Source organism: Triticum aestivum, chromosome 2B (genome assembly GCF_018294505.1).
Source record: "Triticum aestivum cultivar Chinese Spring chromosome 2B, IWGSC CS RefSeq v2.1, whole genome shotgun sequence".
NCBI classification, from domain to species: Eukaryota; Viridiplantae; Streptophyta; class Magnoliopsida; order Poales; family Poaceae; genus Triticum; species Triticum aestivum.
This window is the reverse complement of record NC_057798.1, coordinates 802575291-802597584: the sequence shown is the minus strand read 5'-3', so window position 1 is coordinate 802597584 and position 22294 is coordinate 802575291. Positions and strand designations below refer to the sequence as shown.

Genomic DNA, 22294 nt, shown 5'->3' with positions numbered 1-22294 from the left:
GCATGTGTCCCGTGCACGATACTAGTAGAAATTTCAATTTGAACAAAGGATAGAAAAGGTAACAACAGAAAACGAGTGTTAATCGTATTCGCGCATGTACGCTCGACTAAAACAAATTTGAATCAGTCGACAAAACGAAATTGCATCTTCAGTTGATTGACCCGTAGCCGGTCCCAGAAATCTCTCTAAGCCATAGTACAGCCAACAGCCAGTTGCACACCAGGTACGGTAAAATACAGTACAAACTTTTCCGTAAAGTAAAAATACAGTACAAACTTGAGAACAAGCAGGAGTAATACTCAAGGAAAAATATAGCGCGCTATACAAAATAGCGTAGCCTCTTAAATTATGCTATTAGCATGCTATAGCGTGCTATTAGCGAGACATTATACACTGATTTATTTAATGAGACAATTTTCCACACGCTATAGCGCCTTATTTTTAATTGCTAATACTCCCTCTGTTCTTAAATATACGGCCTTTTGATAGTTCAATTAGGAACGGAGGGTGTATATTATTCCGTGGAAAAGTTAATCGGGGAAGGAAGGAGCGATCATGCGATTGTATGGGCATTGATGGAGACGCTGTGGAGGACGACGGTCTCCACGGTGAGACCGGGGCCAAAGCCGAAGAGGACGCCCCAGTCCATTCCCTCACCTGTTGTGGTGTGGCCATCCTCAGCAGAACGTTTACGCATCTCATCCAGGATGAAGAGCACGCAGGCGCTTGACATGTTGCCGTATTCAGAGAGGACATGCCTAGTGGCGCGCATCCTCTCCTTGTTGAGGTTTGCCTTGGCCTCAACCATGTCAAGGATCGCTGGCCCGCCAGGGTGTGCCACCCAAAAGATAGAGTTCCAATCATCGATGCCCAGTGGTTTGAAGGCGTCTTCGAGGACGCGCTCGATGTTCTTGGAGATGAGTCCGGGTACGTCCTTGAGGAGATGGAAGGTGAGGCCAGCCTCCCGGAGGTGTCCTTCGATGGCGCCCTCCGAGTCCGGCAGAATGGTCTGGCTCGCCGACACCAGTTGGAAGAGAGGACGCTCAACAGACTCGTCGGGGTCAGCGCCGATGATCACCGCGGCTGCACCGTCAGCGAAGAGCGCCTGGCCGACCAGCGAGTCGAGGTGGGACTCGTCCGGGCCGCGGAAGGTCACTGCGGTGATCTCGGAACAGACCACAAGCACACGCGCGCCGCGGTTGTTCTCGGCGAGGTCCTTGGCGAGGCGGAGCACGGTGCCGCCGGCGAAGCAGCCCTGCTGGTACATCATGAAGCGTTTCACGGACGGCCGGAGGCCAAGCATCCTGGTGAGCTGGTAGTCGGCGCCCGGCATGTCCACACCGGAGGTGGTGCAGAAGATGAGGTGGGTGATCTTGGACAGCGGCTGGCCCCACTCCTTAATCGCCTTGTGTGCTGCCGCCTTGCCGAGCTTGGGGACCTCCGCGAGGACGATGTCCTGACGCGCGTCCAGAGACGGCGCCATGTAGGCGCACATGCCAGGGTTCTCCTGGAGGATCTCCTCCGTTACATGCATGTGCCTCTTCCTGATCTGGGACTTTTCACCTGCACCGCCCGAGGTACGTGTTAGTGAGCGTTCGTGCGTCCCCATGCGCCTGTTCATCCGAGAAAGACAGGCAAAAAAGAGACTTCAGGACACACGTAATTAGCTCTAAATTATTTGCCCACCCATGGTTCCGCTAGTACTCGCTATCATTTTGTCGAGCAGCCGATCATGGCCATGCTCCTTGTGTCCGTTTCACATATATACCTGTTCACTACTCCCTCAGTAGAGAAATACTCCTTTCGTTTCTTTTTAGTTCGCATATAAGATTTGGTTAAAATTAAACATTGTAAAGTTTGACGAGCTTTGTAGGCAAAGATATCAACATTCAAACTATGAAACCAATATTATTAGATGCATGTTGAAATTAACTTTCATAACATATAACTTTTCTATTGTGGAGGTTGATATAACTTTTTATAAATTTAGTCAAACTTTTCAAAGTTTGACTTTGACCAAATCTTATATACAGACTAAAAAGATATGGAGGGAGTATATTTTTTTGGATCACTGTAGTGTGCTATTAGCCGTAATGTACACGTCACCAATACAAGGTCCCACACACGTCATCAACATTTAACTAAAAAGTCTTATATTTCATTAGTTTAAAGAGGGAGTACATCCCTAGCTAGCTAGTCGAAATATGGCTTACGGCTAGTGATTAATTTTTGTTCTACTAGCTTATTTTTCACAACCAATTAAATGTTAATACACATGCACGTGACAACATTGCCCACATCCTCCATGTATGTGGTAGGAGCATCTACAATCGCCCTCCTCAAAAGTCTGGAATGACAATCAATCTGGTTAATGATCAAACGGGAAGAAAGAAAGAAAAATGACCCAACCGGACTCCTCATTTTATTTCTATTTTTTTTTCAAACTGTCCCTCCTATACAGTCCGTATATGGCAGGGCATGGGAGGTCGAGTGTGTCCAGTCAGTCCTCCAGGTAGATTTGGCCCATCACGGATCACCTTTTTCTCATTCTCTCTCTCTCTCTCTCTCTCTCTCTCTCTCTCTCTCTCTCTCTCTCTATATGTATGTATATATATATATATATATATATATATATATATATATATATATATATATATATATATATAGGGTATATGTGTGTGTGTGTGTGTGTGTGTGTGTGTGTGTGTGTATAACTTGGGGACAAAGTGGAAGGGACTTGAAAATGGACACGCCTTACACAAAGCAAACGCCTCCACATATGTTTGAGGGGCCATATTTGTCTAGTTGGACTGTAGATAAGTGTGCACAAGCAAGACCCCAACACGTACACGATATTCATGGGTACGTAGTACGTAGTACAATAATCTGTTACTCTATCTGTACTGATCTAGAACATCTTATATGAGTTTACAGAGGGAGTATTAAAGTATTCATATATAGCACAATAATAATAACATATACTTACACATCCTCTTGAACTTTTCCTTGAGGTTGGCGAGGTGCTCGCTCTTGGTGATCCTGAAGTAGTAGTCCGGGTAGTCTGCCTGGTACACGCAGTTGGCTGGCGTCGCCGTTCCGATTGCGAGCACCGTCGCCGGTCCCTCCGCCCGCTGCGCCTTCCTCACCTCCTCCACCGTCATGGTCGCGGCCACCATCGATCTCTACACCTAAAGACTTCGGGGTGCAGTGGGAAGCGCAGGAGCCAAGATGCTAGCTGCCTGTATTGGTTTGGTGTGGGCGGAATATATAGGTGGGGAATGGTGGGCATGGGGCAGGAATTTTGTTAAAGCTGTGTTTCTTTTTAGCTGCTCCCACGCAACCTTCTTGTACAAATACAACGGATTTCCTCGGCCAGTGCAGCCACCAACCTTCTCAGTCGTAGATCCCAATTATTGGAAGAGACAAAAGTAGAATAAACAAATACGAACCCTCTGGTGCTTCCTTTCATGCTTTTCTCTAGTTATTTTGTGTGTTTGTGTGTTATACATGCAAAAAACAAAGAACAAGATAGCTCCATTGTTTTTCTGTGGAACTGTGGATGCCTAGTATTTTTGTTTCCATTTCTGTGATCCTGCACATCACAAATACGTAACATTACAAAGAAATGTGTGCTATATATAGAGCAGTTCCATTGAACTGCACAGATTCAAATGCTTTTTCATATGAATATGCTACTAATTTGTGATGGCCCATGCATGGAGATAAGAGCATCTCCAATAGAAGATGCGAATTTGGAGATGTAAAAAAGGAGATTTACATCTCCAAAAAGTGTTTTTTGCATCTCCAGAAAAGTACCAACTCGAACAGATGATTTAAAACCGAGATATAAAAGAGCAACTCCAACAGATGATACAAATGGAGATGTCAAATTGTACTCCAACTAGTGCTCAGGCGGCGGCAATGCAGGGCAGCAGGCGGGGCTGCGGGCAGCGTTGCAGGGCTGCGGGAGGGGCGGCAGGGCTGCGGGTGGGGTGGAGGTCGGATCAAACGGCAATGGGAGTGCGGGGCCGCGGGGCAACAACGGTAGTGGAATCAAGCGGCGGCAGTGCAGGGATGCGTCGGTTGAAGCAGGCGGGGGAGGGGGCAACGGTGCGAGGATGCGCCCGGTGATGCTTGCGAGGCGTCGATGGTGCGGGGATGCGTCAGGTGATGCGGGTGGGGCGGAGGCGACGGTGGAATCAAGTGGCGGCGGTGGAATCGATCGGTGATAGAAAACCACCAGATTCACAGCATGTGGCGGCGTCCGGCGGACGAAACCGGCGGCGGAGTGTCGGAGGTGTCGGGCGGGCGGCGGCGGTTGCGGATTTGGGTGAATTCGGCCGGCGGCGGAGTTGGGGGGGGGGGGTCGGTCGCGTGGAAGTAAAGTGAATGGCAGCTGGCGCGCGACCGGGAAATATACATCTCATGTAGGTGGAGATGTATATTTGCACTGCGAAGTCGTATAGTTTACATCTCCGGGAGGTAGAGATGTATTTTTTTTGCATCTACATCATCTGGTATTTAGTTTTGCATCTACATCATCTCGTCCTCGGAGATGCAAAAGTTATTTAGTTTTGCATCTACATCTTCTAGTATTCAAGATGCTCTAACCCATGAGTGGTCGTTTATGTTTGGAGTTTGTAAGGTCAAACTGGCAACCATATATGCGTTTCTGCATTTCTATGCATGATCGCAACAATGTGATGTAGTGGTAAAAATGGAAAATATTATTGACTGTATGAGTAGTTTAGACAGACAGTTCCTCAGGCTTTGTCTAAGGTTAAGCATCTATTGTTGCAGGGTGTCAGGCCATCAAAATTGTAGTGAGTGCCTCAGGGAAGTCTGACAATATCCATCCTATTCTTTCGTTGATGAGCTTTATGTTTTTTTATGGAAAATGGGTGCATTGGATTATGAACAGTTAAAATTTATGTTCTGAAACAATAACCTGTTTTTAGATGCTTTTGAATAGAAGTAGCATGCTTCTCTTCTATGAAAACAATAAACGTGGAATGGTGGCAAAGGGCTAATGCTTCTTTAGTCTGTAGGTTCTAATATTATCTTCAAACCGATGTGTTCTACTCGAGCTTTGTACAGACTACAGTTTACTTTTTGCTAAGGTAAACATAGTCCTTTTGTACCGCGCACACATGACATACGTTTGAGCTCGCCTCAGTTCATTCAGGAAACACAATGTTCGCGAGCGACGGAGGATGAGCGTGCTTGCATCACTCCCTCAACTTTCGTCCACTAGCGTGGTGGTACAGAACTTCACACCATGTCATGACACACCACATGGGCCTTAGAGATTAAGTGGTAATTTATTATTCATGTCCAAGGACCATCTTGTTAAAAATTGTCCACACACGAAGAAATCTATCAGAACTATTGTGTTATTCAGGTGAAGTGAACTTAGTCATAAGGACATACAGGAGGAGCATTTATTTTGTCACATGTTTATTAGTTTCTTTTCTTCTGTCCATTTTCATGCAAAGTCCAGGGTCAAACTTGTGCAAGTATGATTCTATCTAATGTATGTACTTCCCTTGTGCAACTGGAACTTCTTCCCTGTAGTGAACCCTTTAATTAGTTACCCTATATAAATTGTACCATAGGAGACTGCCAATATTACACTCCATCCGTTCGGAAATACTTGTCGAAGGAATGGATGTATTGTCGGAGAAATTGATGTATCTAGACACATTTTAGTTCTAGAAATATCCATTTTTATCTATTTCTTCGACAAGTATTTTTGGACGGAGTGAGTACTTGGTTATGCTTCAAGATATCAGTGTATTTTTTCTTTATACTATATGTTTTCATCATCAGCCATGCATGGCCCGCCTGAATATACCTAAAATCGCATGCGGAGAACGTCGCTATAGCCAGGTCGAGCGGATCATGCGGTTACAGCTATCAACAAATTAGAGGTTAAATTCACTAACTCCAAATAGATCTATCTATCTATCTATCATATTACTACTCATCTACTCCCTCGGTCCAGAAATACTTGTCACCAAAATGAATAAAAAGGATTGTATCTAGATATATTTTAGTTCTAGATACATCTCTTTTTATCCATTTTGATGACAAATATTTTCGGACGGAGGGAGTATTTTTTTAAGTTTAAATTTTACATAATCACGATGATTGCGAGGGAAGGGAGTCACGCCACATACAGGCGTGCTTCCCGAGCTTGCTCGACGTCAGTCAGTGAATCCAAGTTGTGAGATCAGTGATAATGTTTTTGATAGTTCTAGCAGCGTCAAGATCTACGTTACGAAACACATTCGTATTGTGTGTGTCCCAAATTTTCCATAGCATTATGAGTATTGGCGCAAGGCGTTGGGTAGTCCAGAGGTGCATGTACGGTGGCCGAATTGTGATGCAACACACACTTGTTGAGCAGCAGGGCAGGTGACGAAGAAGTGCCACAGGATGGTAGATACTTTGCTCCGTCGTTGTTGGGACATACAGGTGAAGAACAAGTGCCACAGGGTGCCACAGGATGGCAGATACAGTGGCCGGTCTGCAGCTAAGCGTTGCTACCGGCATGCTCTTTGGCGGTAGGGTAACACAGTCTACCGCCAAGTCAAACAGACATGACGGTGCTGTTAAGTCTTATCGCCAGAGACCGTGACGGTAGGCTGTGTTACACTACCGCTATCGACCCCAGCAATAGAAAAAAGTCAGATCCCGAAATTATAGCAAAGCAGGGTCAAATCTCGCCGAACATATGCAAAAGGGGCAAAACACCAAATTTGGCCGCAACTGGGAGGTGAAACATAACGCCGCCCCCGGAGGTCCCCTCATTCGTCTCCCCATTCCCTCACCGCCACGAGAGGGTGTGTCGGGCAAAGCCAGGTCTGCACCAGCGGCGGCGATGTCTCTATCGCCCCCCACGAGGGAGATCCTGAACGGGCTAGATCTGGCGTGCCGGGGCATTGCAATGGGCGACGGACAAAGTGATTAGTCGGAGCACGAGGGCGGTTGCACTAGTAGATAAAGGGGCTTTTATCCCTGTTGGTAAGGCCCTTTAGTCCCGGTTTTTGAACTGGGACTAAAGGGTCGTTACTAATGCCTCTCCCTTTTAGTCCCAGTTCTTAAACGAACCGGGACTAAAGGCCACGGCCACGTGGAGCCCCACCTTTAGTCCCGGTTGGGACATACAGGTGAAGAACAAGTGCCACAAGGTGCCACAGGATGGCAGATACAGTGGCCGGTCTGCAGCTAAGCGTTGCTACCGCCATGCTCTTTGGCGGTAGGGTAACACAGTCTACCGCCAAGTCAAACAGACATGACGGTGCTGTTAAGTCTTATCGCCAGAGACCGTGACGGTAGGCTGTGTTACACTACCGCTATCGACCCCAGCAATAGAAAAAAGTCAGATCCCGAAATTATAGCAAAGCAGGGTCAAATCTCGCCGAACATATGCAAAAGGGGCAAAACACCAAATTTGGCCGCAACTAGGAGGTGAAACATAACGCCGCCCCCGGAGGTCCCCTCATCCGTCTCCCCATTCCCTCACCGCCACGAGAGGGTGTGTCGGGCAAAGCCAGGTCTGCACCAGCGGCGGCGATGTCTCTGTCGCCCCCCACGAGGGAGATCCTGAACGGGCTAGATCCGACGTGCCGGGGCATTGCAATGGGCGACGGACAAAGTGATTAGTCCGAGCACGAGGGCGGTTGCACTAGTAGATAAAGGGGCTTTTGTCCCTGTTGGTAAGGCCCTTTAGTCCCGGTTTTTGAACTGGGACTAAAGGGTCGTTACTAATGCCTCTCCCCTTTAGTCCCAGTTCTTAAACGAACCGGGACTAAAGGCCACGGCCACGTGGAGCCCCACCTTTAGTCCCGGTTGGTAACACCAACCGGGACTAAAGGAAATTTTACGATTTTTTTATTTATTTTTATTTTCAAAATTTCTGAATTATTTTAACCTCTAATCTCTAATCACCACCCCTCATCACTGCTCAATTTATCCTCTAATCTCTAATCACCCCTCATCATTCTAAATCATCTAACTTCCCGAACGGTCACCCATCCTCCCACTCCCCCAGCCTGAGCACGCTTAACTTTCGGATTCTATTCTCCCTCGTTTTCAAGTCTGCACTTGTTGTTTTCCTGACAATAGTAAGATGTCAATCCTATTAACCTTCAGGAATTTTGCTTGAGCATGAAGTGACACATTTCACTGTTTGAGTTTGAAACTATTGTTTTAAAAAACAATAATTATTTAGTAACACTAATATTTCTTGAATAATTAGTTTGACCATTGTTTGACCATCGTTTGATCACAGTTTGACCATTGTTTGACCACAGTTTGACCAGATTTGACCAAAGTTCAAAATAACTGAAATAATTATTTAGTAACACTAATATTATAGAATAATTAGTTTGACCATTGTTTGACCACAGTTTGAAATTTTTTCGATTTTTTCCACTCTAGATCTAAAAAGGCCCGTAACTTTTTTTCTGTTAGGCTTTTGAGGATTTTGAAAATGTTTAACGAGTTCCCCCAGTTAAATTTGGATGTAACTTTTCGAGTAGATGATTTTTCATATAAAAAACTTTTTCATCCGAGTTATTATGCAGAAGTTATGCCCATTTTTACAAATTCTCGAGAGATTTTGCAAATAAAGTCGAAATTCATATTTGCAAATTTTCCCAACAACTAGACCACATATCACATGGGAAACTTATTTTCTTTTATTTTTTTTGACATTTTCATCATTTTCTTTTATTTTTTTAAAAACTGAAAAGGCGATCCAGGGGGGTAGAGTTTGAAAATGGGACCTTTAGTACCGGTTCGTGCCACGAACCGGTACTAGTGCCTCAAACCCCATTAGTACCGGTTGGTGGCACGAACCGGGACTAAAGGTCTAACCCTTTAGTCCCGGTTGGTGCCACGAACCGGGACTAATGGGCATCGCACCCTTTAGTCCCGGTTCGTGCCACCAACCGGGACTAAAAGGTCCAGACGAACCGCGACAAATGGCCCACGTGGCCTCTGGGCGAAAGAACCGGGACTAATGCCCCCATTAGTCCCGGTTCTAGACTGAACCAGGACTAATGGGCTAACCCGGGGTGGACCAAAGCCCTCTTTTCTACTAGTGTTGGCGAGAATGTCCTAGCGCCGGTGGGACTGGCGTGAGGAGGTGTGGTGCTCGCTCAGGGTCGGGAGCTTTGTTGGCTTCATAGACAAGGCCAGATCCAGATCTCTGGCAGAGATGGCTGTGGGCCGCCACATTGCCATGGCGTGCGGCTGGTGTGGGTAGGGACGTGGCACGGGTTGTCGGCTTCCCCCTCTTCATTCATGTGGTCTGGTACGATGGTAGGTGCCGTCCGGCGGTGCTGTGTGTGCGGCCTAGCGTGGGATGCATCATGGTCTGTATCTTTGTGGCAGGGTGAACCGAGGAGGCAGGTAGGTGCCTCCTGGTTTTGCTAACACCGTTATCCGAAGGAGCTAGATGTGTCATGTTAGCGGCCCTGGTCCTTTGTGGCGGTGGGGTAGCTGTAGCGGAGCCGGCGGCTGCAGACCTTCCCATGCCCAATTCGGACCGGTTGGTCCACCTCCAGACCAAGGGTCTAGTCTGTGGTTGGAAAGAGGAGCCTTCTACCCTGCACCGGCTGGTCTTCTCCCCATGTTCACTAGTAGAAAAAGGGTCAAATGTGAGACAGATTAGTCCCGGTTTGTAACAGAACCGGCACTAATGTGTCCATTTGTGCCGGTTCCAACGGCTAGGCGGGAGGAGCTCTTTAGTACCGGTTCGTGGCGAACCTTTAGCACCGGTTCGTGCCACGAACCGGTACTAAAGAAAGTGGTGGCAGGATGTTGTCAGAGTGGGGCCCTTCCAGCACCTTTAGTACCGGTTCGTGGCACGAACCTGTACTAAAGGTCGTCCTATATAAATCCTTCGTCCACCCGCACTCTGTTCTTCCCCCTTTCCCCTCTCCCTCTCCTCTGTTCTTCCCTTCTCCCTCTCCTCTGTTCTTCCCTTCTTCCTCTCGAGTTCATCACAAAATTTGCCCCAAATTTGTCAAGATTTGCAGGCCCCCATCCATTAATGATCACCAAGGTTAGCAACTTTGTCCTTTCATCTCTCATTGCTAGATTAGCTCTTGCATTGGTTTATATAGTGATTAATTGTGGGTTTTAGTAATTTTGGAGGAATTATATGTGGTAGTATTTGATTTATATGCAATTTGAGGTCAAAATAACACTTAGTTTGCATATGTAGGTGTGTTTTACTTAGTGCCTTCTAAATCTCCGTCGTAACCACCGTCGATCGCCCGCACCGTCCCGTCGCCGGCACCACCTTGTGGTGAGCCTCTTGTTCATGAAATTTTATATAAAAAATTGATGTTTGTGTGATTTGGATATATAGTTACTCGTATAATTATCTTACCCGTACGTTGTTTGTTATACATAGTGCCATGGTTTTGATATCCGTCCCCGTCGGCCCTCGTCCTTGTTATGATTCGGATGTGGTATATTCTCTTTTAAAACTATTTGTTGCATTTCGTGTTTATGTCAAATTATGCCCATCAAGTTAACATAGATATTTTTATCTAGGAGGTATGTGAACCGGAATTCCAACCGACCCTATTGTCGAGAGGTTAAATTTAGTTGAAAGAGAAAACGAGTACTTGAAAGAAAAATTGAAAAGAATTGAGGGGGAGAAGATGGAATTGGAGTTGCATGTTGCCGATGTCGTCGATGATCACAATATCAAGATGGAGAAAATGCGCTTGAAGATTAGAAAGATTAGTTGCAATCTTGATAGCATTTGTTGTTGCATTTAAATGCTTTAGCTAGAGAGTTATTTGTTTGTTGCATTTAAGTGTTGTATGAACTTTATGTATGAACTTGTATTAATTTGGTCTATTCGGTGTTGTGTAATGAAGATGAGCCGGCAATGGATGTACGATGACCGATGCTCTCCCCAGTTCGTTGAGGGCGTGCATACTTTTCTGCTTGCGGCTGAGGCAAACAAGCGGGCGGATGGTTTTATGCCTTGTCCATGTGCTGGCTGTAAGAATGGTCGCAATTACTCTACGTCAAGAACCATTCACGTCCACCTGTTTGAGTCCGGTTTCGTGCCCCACTATAATGTTTGGACCAAGCACGAAGAAAGAGGGGTTATGATGGAAGACAATGAAGAAGAAGAGGACGACGATAGCTATCCTAGCCATGGGTTCCCTGAATACGATGATACAACAATGGGGGAAGAAGCTGAGCCGGTAATGCGGAAAGAAGCTGAGCCAGCAATGCGGGAAGAAGCTGAAGAAGAGGCATCAGATGAGCCCGTTGATGATCTAGGTCAGGCCATTGCCGATGCAAAGAGAAACTGCGCAAGTGATTTGGAGAAGAAGAAGTTGCAGCGCATGTTAGAGGTTCACAAAAAATTATTGTACCTGAATTGTGTAGGTGACAAGAAAAAGCTGGGCACCACACTGGAATTGCTGCAATGGAAGGTAGAGAATGGTGTATCTGACAAGGGATTTGGAAAGTTGCTGGTAATGATAAAGGATATGCTTCCAAAGGATAACGAATTGCCCGAGAGTACGTACGAAGCAAAGAAGGCTGTCTGCCCTCTAGGGTTAGAGGTGCAGAAGATACATGCATGCCCTAATGATTGCATCCTCTACCGAGGTGAGTACGAGGATTTCAACGCTTGCCCGGTATGTGGTGCATTGCGCTATAAGATCAGCCGCGATGACCCTGGTGATGTCGAGGGCGAGCGCCCCAGGAAGAAGATTCCTGCCAAGGTGATGTGGTATTCTCCTATAATACCACGGTTGAAACCTTTGTTCCAAAACAAAGAGCATGCCAAGGCTATGCGATGGCACAGAGAAGACCGTAAGAAAGACGAAAAGTTGAGAGTACCCGCTGACGGGTCGCAGTGGAGAAAAATCGAAAGAAAGTACGGGAAGGAGTTTGCAGATGACGCAAGGAGCGTATGGTTTGGTCTAAGCACAGATGGCATTAATCCTTTTGGGGAGCAGAGCAGCAACCATAGCACCTAGCCTGTGACTCTATGTTTGTATAACCTTCCTCCTTGGTTGTGCATGAAGCGGAAGTTGATTATGATGCCAGTGCTCATCCAAGGCCCTAAGCAACCCGACAACGACATTGATGTGTACCTAAGGCCATTTGTTGAAGAACTCTTACAACTATGGAATGGAACAGGTGTACGTGTGTGGGATGAGCACATGGGGGAAGAATTTGACCTAAAGGCGTTGCTGTTTGTGACCATCAATGATTGGCCTGCTCTCAGTAACCTTTCAGGACAGACAAACAAGGGATACCGCGGATGCACGCACTGTTTGGATGATACCGACAGTATATATTTGAATAGTTGTAAGAAGAATGTGTACCTGGGACATCGTCGATTTCTTCCGAGCAGGCATCCCGTAAGAAAGAAAGGCAAGCATTTCAAAGGTGAGGCGGATCACCGGACGAAGCCTCGCCACTGTACTGGTGCTGATGTACATGATATGGTCAAGGATTTGAAGGTGATATTTGGAAAGGGTCCTGGCGGACAACCTGTTCCAAAGGACGCTGACGGACGCGTACCCATGTGGAAGAAGAAATCTATATTTTGGGACCTGCCATATTGGAAAGACCTAGAGGTCCGCTCCGCAATCGACGCGATGCACGTGACGAAGAATCTTTGCGTGACCCTGCTTGGCTTCTTGGGCGTGTATGGGAAGACAAAAGATACACCTGAGTCATGGGAGGACCAGCAACGTATGCACGGAGAAGACGGCATACATCAGGGTCATGCAAGCTACGCTCTTACCAAAAAAGAGAAGGAAATCTTCTTTGAATGCCTACTCAGTATTAAGGTACCGTCTGGCTTCTCGTCGAATATAAAGGGAATAATAAACATGGCAGAGAAAAAGTTCCAGAACCTAAAGTCTCATGACGGCCACGTGATTATGCCGCAACTGCTTCCGGTTGCATTGAGGGGGCTTCTACCAGAAAACGTTCGATTAGCCATTGTGAAGCTATGTGCATTTCTCAATGCAATCTCTCAGAAGGTAATCGATCCAGAAATCGTACCAAGGTTACAGAATGATTTGGTGCAATGTCTTGTCAGTTTCGAGTTGGTGTTCCCACCATCCTTCTTCAACATCATGACGCACGTCCTAGTTCACCTATGCGAAGAGATTAACGTTTTGGGTCCTGTATTTCTACACAATATGTTCCCCTTTGAGAGGTTCATGGGAGTCTCAAAGAAATATGTTCATAACCGTGCTAGGCCAGAAGGAAGCATCTCCAAGGGCCATCAAAATGTGGAGGTCATTGAGTTTTGTATTGACTTTATTCCTGACCTTAAGCCGATTGGTGTTCCTGAATCGTGGCATAAGGGCAGACTGGATGGAAAAGGCACGGTAGGAGGGGAACAAATAATATGTATGGACGGACATTCTCTCACTGAAGCACACTACACAGTTCTACAGAATTCCGCCTTGGTGGCTCCGTATATGGATAAACACAAGAATTTGCTACGCTCCAAACACCCGGAGCGGTTTAATGACTGGATTACACGTGAACAAACCAGGAGTTTCGCCAGCTGGTTGCAGACACGTACCATGCATGACACCTCTATTGAAGATGACCTGTACTTGCTATCCCAGTTACCATCTTCGAATATAATGACTTTCAAAGGGTACGAGATAAATGGAAATACATTTTACACGATCGCCCAAGATAAGAAGAGCATCAACCAAAACAGTGGTGTCCGCTTTGATGCAGAAACCAAGACGGGAAAGGAAACATATTATGGTTATATACAGGACATATGGGAACTTGACTATCGACGTGGTTTAAAGGTCCCTTTGTTTCGGTGCAAATGGGTCAATATGACACGAGGCGGGGTAACGGAAGACCCGCAGTACGGAATGACAACAGTGGATCTCAACAATCTTGCATCTGCAGATGAACCATTCGTCCTAGCCAATGATGTGGCACAGGTTTTCTATGTGAAGGACATGTCTACCAAGCGAAGAAAAAGAAAAGATAAGGAAGCAAATGCATCGTACGATGAGCCAAAGCGGCACATAGTTCTTTCTGGGAAGAGAAACATCGTGGGAGTGGATGACAAGACAGACAAGTCAGAAGATTATGAAAAGTTTGATGAAATTGCTCCATTCACAGTGAATATTGACCCGAGCATCCCGTTAAATTATGAAGATTTTCCATGGTTACGGCGCAAAGGGACACACGCGAAGAAAAAGTTTCACACCCAAAGATCTGGGATGTGATCGGCTTCACTATCATCACTTTCTTCTGTGTTTCACACCCAGAGGGGAATCTTTGTAATAGTTAGGGTAGTTATGTGTTTTGGCATTTGAAAGACGAAGAAATTTTATGTGCAAACAAATTCTTTCATGCCTTTACTGATTTTTAAAGTTAAGTTATTCACAAACTAGTGATTCACACTAATTTCAAATAATTTAAAATTTAAACTATTCAAATTTGAAAACTACTGGCACTAACAGAAAGTTTGTAATTTTTTGTACCTAAAGCAAAAATATTCACAAAAGAAATTCTAAATACACAAAAAAACAACACAAAAATAAATAAAGAAAAAAATAAATAAATGAAGCCCGCCTACTAGGCCAGAGCGGCCTGCATACGACTAGAAAACCAACCTGTTGTTGGGCCAGGATGCAGGCCCGCAAAGGCCAAGTGGGCCCACAGGGCAGCAAAGAACACGCAGGCCCAGTAGGCCTGCTTCGGAGAGGAGCTCGAGAGAGCGACCGCACGGGGGTTTATAAACCAGTGCGGTCACCCCTCGGCTAGCGAGGTGGGACTAAACTTGACACACCGCACCTGCGCCAGCGCACCCCCTTTAGTACCGGGTCGTGGCACAAACCGGTACTAAAGGGGGGGGGGGGCTTTAGTACCGGTTTGTGCCATCACCCGGTACTAAAGGGGGTCGCTTCCCGCCGCTTGGGCTGGCCAAAACTGGCCTTTAGTACCGGTTGGTGGCACAAACCGGTACTAAAGGCCCCTCCTATATAAACAACACTTACGAAAATTTCAGTTTCTCATCTGGCTTCTTCTCCTCTACACCGTCGCCCGCCGCCCCCGTACGTCTCCATCCCTCGTCACCGCCCCCGTCGCCGCCCCGTCGTCCCCGTCCCCGTCGTCCCCGTCGTCACCGCCGCCCCGTCCCGGCCCGTCCCGCGTCGTCCCCGTCCCCGTCGTCGGCGCCGCCCTGTACGTCCCCGTTGTCGTTGCCGCCCCGGCCCGTCCGTCCCCGTCCCCGTCATCGCCGCCCTGTCCCTGTCCCCGTCGTCGTCATCCCCGTCGTCGCCGCGCCCGTCGCCGTCGCCGTCGCCGCGCGCCCGGCCCCCGTCGCCGCCCCCCTTCGTCCCTCACCTCGCCGGTGAGCGCGCACACACACACACATACATTTTTTGTTTTTTAGTTATACAAATAGTTAGAAATTTTTCTGTTTTTTAGAAATTGTTAGAATTTTTTTCTGTTTTTCAGAAATAGTTAGAAATGTTAGAATTGTTAGAATAGTTAGAAATGTTAGAATTGTTAGAATAGTTAGAAATGTTAGAATTGTTAGAAATTTTTCTGTTTTTTAGTTATAGAAATAGTTATAAAAAAGTTAGAATTGTTATAAATTTTTCTGTTTTTTAGTTATAGAAATAGTTATAAAAATGTTAGTTATATATATAGAAATGTTATAATTTTTTTCTGTTTTTTAGTTATAGAAATATTAGAAATGTTATAGAAATGTTAGTTATATATAGCATTGTTAGAAATGTTATAGAAATGTTAGTTATATAGAAATGTTATAGAAATGTTAGTTATATATAGCATTGTTAGAAATGTTATAGAAATGTTAGTTATATAGAAATGTTAGAAATTTTAGTTATCAAAATCCAATCATTAAAAAAATATTACTTTTTGCGGGCATATAGCTAGTATTTGTTCTCGACGATGCCCGACCCGCATCCTCGCCGTCGACACGTCCGCGACGACGTCCGGCTGACCCATGTCCGGGATTGGGCTACGCCAGGCTAGCACTGGGAGGTGCTGCCTGGAGGGGCGCGCCGCTTGATGAGGAACCCGGCCTCGGGTCCCGTCGTCGACCCGGATCTCGTTTGGTGGCGTTCGCGTGGGCCAGTTTCGGTGCGGAGGGAGCCGGCCCCACCCGGTGGTACATCGCCGTGTCAGGGAGGAGGACGAGCACGTCCATCACTACATGGTTGCATTAGAGGGCGGCAGGTTCTCCAATACCTGGCAGTTTCTTCAGGGTTCTCACTTCAGCTATGATCGTGTGAGGGTTCCTTCTCTTTGGGTGTCCATCGCCCGCGCCGCAGGAACTGCGAGTGTCCTAGATTCTTCTGTAGTATTCGATCTTTATTAGCTACCTAGCCAGTGATGTATTCGATATTATATCTATTATTCGAGACGATGTATTCGAGATTATCTATTATTCAAGACGATGTTTTCGAGATTATATCTATTATTCGAGATGATGTGTTTGAGATTATATCTATTATTTGAGACGATGTAATTTGAATACTAAATTGTTTTATATTTCTTTTGGATTAGTTAAATAAAAGCTATGGCGGAAAATACCGGCAGAGAGGTAGAACATGCCATGTTCGATATGATATGCCATCCTCACGGGCCAGATGATGATCAGAATGAAGAAGATTATGACGGCTCCGAATTTCTAAACAACACCGAAGAGGGTGATATGATATTCGACCGCGACGACCGAATTGATGAAGTCATGAACTATGATTATGATGATGACGAAGAAAATGTTGATCTTGAAACAACAAAGACCGGCGAGGTATATATATTTATATAAGCAGGCATCTGGTGATCATCACATGTTTTAAATGACTTGAAGATATATTAACGAATCGATCTTTGTTCTTTCAGCCATCCGGATCGAGCAAATCTTCAGGCAAAAGGACGAAACGAGGCCCGAACAAAAAGTTGAAGGAGGGCGTAAAGTACAATATCGAGGCAATCAGACCTAATGGCGAACCATTAGCGCCTAAGAAGATTGCGGACAAGTTCGTTCGTCAGTGCGGAGTTGTTGTGAAGGACCAACTCCCGATCTCCCTTCAAGAATGGAGAGAGCCAGCAAAAGACAAAAGACAAAAAGACAAAAAGGACGCTGCTCCACGTCCAGATGTTACTTTTGTCGACAAAAGACAAAAAGAGCTGCTTTGGGATACTCTCATGGAACATTTCACCCTACCAGATCATTTCACAGAAGCAGATGTGCAGAAAGTCAAGGACGCTGCTCTTAGGAAGATGGCGGTTGCATTCAAGAACCACAAGAATCGTGAATGGGACAAGTACGTCAAGGGAGGAAGGAAGACTCCAGTATTCGAGGGAACACTAGAGAACCAACGTGCTCATTGGGACGATTTCGTGAAATTCAAGGATTCGGAATTAGCTAAGGAACGGTCGAGAATAAACAAGAAGAATGCCGAAAAAAGGATAAGTTCCATAAGCTGGGGCCAGGTGGCTATGCGGTGGCAATGCCTAAGTGGGATAAGTCTGAGAAAGAGATGGAGGATGCAGGTGTCACTCCGGTTACTAAGAGCTGGCCCCCCAGGTGCAGGACTTGGTTCTATGCGCATGGGGGGGAGTTGGACCCGAAGACAGGCAATGTTTCGACGAGGGCAAGTCTGAAGGGAGCCGACGATGCGATACTTGTTGCAATAGAAGAGGCACGATCGGGGGTGTTCCAGCCCAACAGAGAGAACGACGAGCTTACGCGTGCCCTGGGAAATCCTGAACACCCGGGAAGAACACGAGGCAAGGGCGCTATTCCGTGGTATGAGGGGTTTTCAGACTGGAACACCGACTACAGAACCCGTGCGAGAAAGAAGATTGCGGAGGAGAAGAAGAGGAAGATGGAGGAGGAGCAGAGGAAGCGGGACTATGAACGCCTTCAAGGCCTAGAAGCAAGTCAAGCGGAATTGGCAGTCAAATTCCAGCGGCAGCAGGAGCAGATCGACTCACTTACCCAGCAAAGGGGGTCTCAGCAGCTGCAGCAGCTAGCGAATGATCCAGCATTGGATAGCACCGCCCCATCCATGCCGAGAAGCAGCGTGGGTTCCGCCCCGGACGACGCAATGCTGGATAGATACCCCGTGGATGACATCACGGAGAACACTAACTGCGAGCTACACGTCAAAATGAAGAACATATCCATGAAGGTGGCGGACGCCGTTGCTTTTACAAATCCCCCCGAGGCAACCTTCCATTGCAACCCGATTCCAGCGGGCTATGCTCGTGTCTTGGTTGATGAGGTGGTGGACCCATATTCGGAGCTACAGCTTGACATTCCTGGAGGTGACGACGAGCACTTTCTCGGAGAGGCCAAACATCGTATCATCCTATGGAAAAAGGATTGCATCATCTTTCGAAGGCCACCGACACCGCGTCAGCCGACTCCTCGTCGAAGTCCGCCACCGAGTCAGCAGACTCCCGCTCCTGCAAGTCCACCAAGTCCGGCAAAGTGTCAGGCCACTCCTCCTCCAAGTCCGGCAAAGTGTCAGGCCACTCCTCCTCCTCCAAGTCCGCCACAGCGTCAGACGTCCACTCCTCCTCCAAGTCCGGCACAACCTCAGGCCACTCCTCCTCCAAGTCCGGCACAGCTTCAGGCCACTCCTCCTCGTCCAACTCAGCCCCGTCAGCCGTCTCCGCCGCCTCAGCAATCGCAGAAGAGACACCCCGCAGCTATGGTGCGTAGCGGTACGAGTCGAGGTAGTACAGGAAGTACAGGCGTAGGCAAGCGATATAAATATGGTCCAAGCCTCACGCCTCTTCCGCAGAGGCCTTATGACAAGTCCGAGGAGGAAAACGCAGCCATATCGAAGGCCGAGGTGGAAGCCCATTTTGCACCGAAACCGCCACCGCCGCCAAGGGAGAAAGTGCCTGAGGAAACGATTGACCACTTCATTCGTATGGCTCAACCACCAGCTCCCAAGCCTGTTGACACAGACTATGAGCGCCACATCAGGAAGTTAAATCGAGCACGTCTACGTAAGGAGGCGAGCTCGGGATCGAGCAAACAACAAGCAGCTGTCAAAAAATGCGGGAAAACCATTCCCCAGCTGGGAGAACAGGCGGCGCAATCGATCCCCTCGCTTGTTGTGCCAACAACACGTGACAGTACGCGCGCCCAATATTATTGTGGGCAAACAGTTTACGTTCCCGAGGTGGGCAATGTGGTAATAACCAAGGACCATATAATGCAGGCTGAAGTTCTCAACATCACTGTTGGACAACTCCTCGAGATCGAGCCCATGCCTGTGCTTACAGAGGATGAAATAAAACGGAAATATGTCCGGGGCCAACCTTTGGTCGAGCCAGACAAGGTCAAGAACCTCCCAACGAGAATGTATGAATTGCATCAATGGTACATGAACATTACCAAGATTTCCGATCGATTGTCCCTCATGGTGAATGTCAAGGAGGAGCATTACTTCCATGAGAAAGCTCTGTCCGTTGAGTATTCTGAACTGTTTCAGTTATACAATCAAGACGCACTCGACAAATCTATCGTCAGTTGCTATTGTCTGTAAGTGATTTCTTTCTGTAATTTAAGTCTCAAGCTAGCTGTAGTGATCCTTTTGATCAATCATTACCTGTAATTATCCTCACTATATTCTTTTCTGTGGTATTATGCAGGATGAAGATGTATGAAATGAGAAAAGGTGGACGCTTTGGCATTGGGTTCATTGACCCAAACACCGTTAATGAATACACATGGCTAATAAATCCACATCATGAAAAGGCCGTAGAGGACAACATGCTAGAGTTCTTGAAGCGCCTCAAATACAATGAAGATATACTACTTCCTTACAACTTCCAGTGAGTCACACTGTCTTGTACTACAAATTCTCTGTTTTTGCCTACTAGCTAGCTACATGTTTTTGCTTACATATGCCCGCTTAATTAAGACATGCAAACGTGTGTGCATGCAGATTTCACTGGATCTTGTGTATCATTAAAGTTGACGCCGGAACAGTTGAAATACTGGACTCACTACTCAAAGAAAATACTGACTATAACATCTTGTTTGGGATAGTCAACAGGTAATTTCAATCATTATTAACTATATATCTCGGCCTATTTAGTTCGTCATTTCATGATATGAACTATTTAATAACCCCTTTATTCATTTTCTTTGTCGGCGGGCAGGGCTTGGGCAAGGTTCATCAGCGTCACGGAAGGCGAATGGAAAAAAAAGCTTAAATGGTTTCGACCCAAGGTAAGTAATTAAGTAGTACTAGCTAGCTAGCTAGCTGCCATCTCTTTAATTATCATGCTTGATTAATTATTATCTGATCAAATTCCATTCTCGTAAAGGCCCTGAAGCAGGCGCAGGGGACTGATCTGTGTGCATTCTGCGTTTGCGAGAACATTCGCATGATGGCGTCCGAAAGGAGCAGATCTCAAAGACAGGAATGGGTACGCTTGTCAGAACACTATTCACAATTTTTACACCATTATCGATATCTAGTCACACAACTAATACACATGCATATTGATCTCCTTCTTAACAGTTCAGAGAGGTGCGGGAGAAGCTCCTAGAAACGGAGCGCGTAGAAGCACTTCAAGAGGAAATAGCGGGATTTTTGCTCGACCAGGTCATAAATCCGAAGGGAGAATACTATTACCCGCTACCGCCCCCATGAAAACCACTTCCAATTGTCATCGTGCTCCGAAGGCACCAATTAGGCTAATGCCACTGGCTCCGAAGGCAACATGCATATGTAGGAGAAATTGTATATAGCTATACATGTGTGTATGTGTGAATTAATTAATATGGTGGTTTGTGAGACATTGATGATATATATATGCATGATTGGTTCTACTAGAAATTCTATATATATATATATATATATATATATATATATATATATATATGCATAACGTGTACAATGTGTAGTATCGTAAAATACCAGCAAACGAAAAAGAATTAAAATGGAAACACAAAATTAAATGAAAAAGAAATCATAAAACTAAAAAAAGCCCTAAACCTTATAGTACTGGTTGGTCTTACCAACCGGTACTAAAGGGCTCCAGGCCCCCGGAGCTGGCTCGTGCCACGTGGTTGCCCTTTAGCACCGGTTCGTGCTGAACCGGTACTAAAGGGGGGGGGCTTTAGTGCCCACACTTTAGTGCCGGTTATGGAACCGGCACTAAAGGGCCTTACGAACCGGTGCTATTGCCCGGTTCTGCACTAGTGGTTGTAGGGGGGGGTGTACGATCCCGGGATGGCAGCCACGATGCTCTTGGGCGTGGACTTGTCCCTTGTGCAGTATGTGCGGCTTGATGGCCGGCTCTCGAGGAGCTTGGTTGTTGTGGAGGCGACGAGCATGCTGGGAGTAGTATATATCCGGCTTCAATCCAAGCCGGCGGCGCTGGCATTTTCGAGATGCATTCCCATTGTGAAGGAGCCCTCGCGGTCACTCTCATCCTTCATTTACTTCAAGTGAAAACCATGATCCTTTGGGACTGGGTGGTGGTGGCCCTCCAGTTCCGTGCCCTCGCCAGAGGTGCCTTCTTGGAACCCATTGTTCATCAGGCGCAGCTTTGTGTTCTCGTGACTCCTTTGTTAGAGCATCTCTTATAGAAGATGCAAATTTGGATATGTAAAACACGAGATGTAAAAATTTACATCTCTAAAAATTGCATTTTACATCTCCAAAAAAAAGGCAACTCCAAGAGATGATGTATATTGGAGATGTAAAAGTGCAGCAACAATAGATGATGCAAATGGAGATGTAAAACTAGTCGGCATGAGCATCAGCGGTCGTGTTCTGTGAGCCAGGAGGAGCACCGGCGGACCGAGTGGCGGCAGTAGGTGCGCCGGCTACCAAGCGACGAGACCCAGGAGGTCAAATGAGGGGATGGGAGCTGGAATAGTCGGCGGCACGGTTGTGAATCGAGTGTCGAATTTGTCACGGCGGGGTGACGAGGCGACAGTAGTACGCTGTGACAAGGTCGAGTACGGCGGTGGAAAAGCGGCAGTGCCATCGCGGTAGGTGTGCGACTGAAATCCGACGATGGCAGGGCGGTGGAGTAGCCCGAATCATACGGAGATGCGAAGGCGATTCGGCGGTCGAGAAGCGGCCAATTCGGTTGTTTTGGAGGCGGAGGGCGCGAGAGCAGCGGCGGACCCGGAAGCGGGGGCGGGGAGCGGCCGAATCTGGCCGTGAGGTGGCAGCCGCGGTGGCGACCGACCGGAGTGGGGCATAACTAGGGCGGCGGCGGCATGAAG

At 46.8% G+C, this 22294-nt stretch overlaps 1 protein-coding gene across 1 annotated transcript; it reads right to left on the bottom strand.

Moving 5' to 3' along the window:
- Positions 1–276: 276 nt before the first annotated feature.
- On the bottom strand, positions 277–3247 carry LOC123047543 (chalcone synthase 2). Its single transcript, XM_044471127.1, has 2 exons — positions 2987–3247; positions 277–1563 (listed from the first exon to the last, which is right to left on the bottom strand). The coding sequence occupies exons 1-2, from the start codon at positions 3174–3176 to the stop codon at positions 554–556; spliced, it is 1200 nt and encodes a 399-aa protein (XP_044327062.1). The 5' UTR covers positions 3177–3247; the 3' UTR covers positions 277–553.
- Between the last annotated feature and the right edge of the window lie 19047 nt (positions 3248–22294).

What these genes read in the sequence shown, in the direction of transcription:
- LOC123047543 (XM_044471127.1), bottom strand. Translation starts at nt 3,176, where the DNA reads ATGGTGGCCGCGACCATGACGGTGGAGGAGGTGAGGAAGGCGCAGCGG. An exon ending in GGAAAAGTTCAAGAGGATGT is followed by an intron (nt 1,564 to 2,986) that starts GTAAGTATATGT and finishes CGGGCGGTGCAG; the next exon opens with GTGAAAAGTCCCAGATCAGG.